Here is a 764-nt window from a genome sequence, read left to right as displayed (position 1 = left end):
TGGCTGGTTGGATCTAAGGGGTCATCGGTTGGGTGATGGGCAGGTTGGTGGGATCAAGGGGTCATTGGCCAGTTGGATGCTGGTTGGCCAGTCTAAGGGCTGGTTGGGAGCCTGGTCGGTTAGCTGGTTGACTATAGAGCTGGTCGGGTGGCAGGACGGTTGGTTGCATCCAGGATTGGATCATCAGTTGGTTAGCTGTTGGTTAACCAGCCCAAGGGTGATCAGCTGGTTAGCTGGTTGCCTGTTGACTAGTTAGTCGGATGACGGGGTGACTGGTTAGATGTTTGAGCCGTCACGGGATTGGTTGGTGAGTTGAAGGAGAGGTTGGTCGGCCGGTTGGTTAACCGGTCGGTTGCTTGACTAGTTGGTTGGATTAGGTCAAAGCTGGTCGAGTCATTGCTTGGTCGGGGGGTCGACCACCCCGTGAGCCAGTTGGTTGGCCTGTCGGCCAATGGGAAGGCGGTTTGTTTGAGTGGGTCGGTCAATGGGTTGGGGGCCCCGGCCATCACCCCCACCCTCGTTAGCTACCTCGTTAAGGCGTCGTGGGGCTCTCTCCCTGCAGATGTGGTGGAGGAGGCAGTGGGTGCCAGCGGGTGGCCCCCAGCCGCCCCCCCCGACCCCTCGGCGGGGGCCATGGCCGTCCCTGAGGACCCCTGGCACGTGGACGTGGCTACCAACCTCACTACGCCGAGTAAGGCGGGGCTTACTGGGGCGGGGCTTAATTGGACGGGGCTTAACGGGGCGGGATCTGAGGGGGGGTAGGG

The 764-nt window shown here is 61.1% G+C and overlaps 1 protein-coding gene across 1 annotated transcript in view; it reads left to right on the top strand.

Annotated features, from left to right (window-relative positions):
* LOC103903104 (epithelial discoidin domain-containing receptor 1) overlaps positions 1-764 on the top strand; it is a gene marked incomplete at both ends in the record, with an annotated part of 19,226 nt that overhangs the window by 7,813 nt on the left and 10,649 nt on the right. Inside the window, one exon of the mRNA XM_019473381.1 lies at positions 563-691. Within this exon, the coding sequence (XP_019328926.1) occupies positions 563-691 (129 nt within the window). The remainder of the gene's footprint in view (positions 1-562; positions 692-764) is intronic.

This window comes from Aptenodytes forsteri, unplaced genomic scaffold (genome assembly GCF_000699145.1).
Source record: "Aptenodytes forsteri isolate BGI_AS27 unplaced genomic scaffold, ASM69914v1 Scaffold839, whole genome shotgun sequence".
NCBI lineage: Eukaryota > Metazoa > Chordata > Aves > Sphenisciformes > Spheniscidae > Aptenodytes > Aptenodytes forsteri.
The sequence above is the reverse complement of the archived record's forward strand: the minus strand, read 5'-3'. Positions and strand labels throughout refer to the sequence as shown.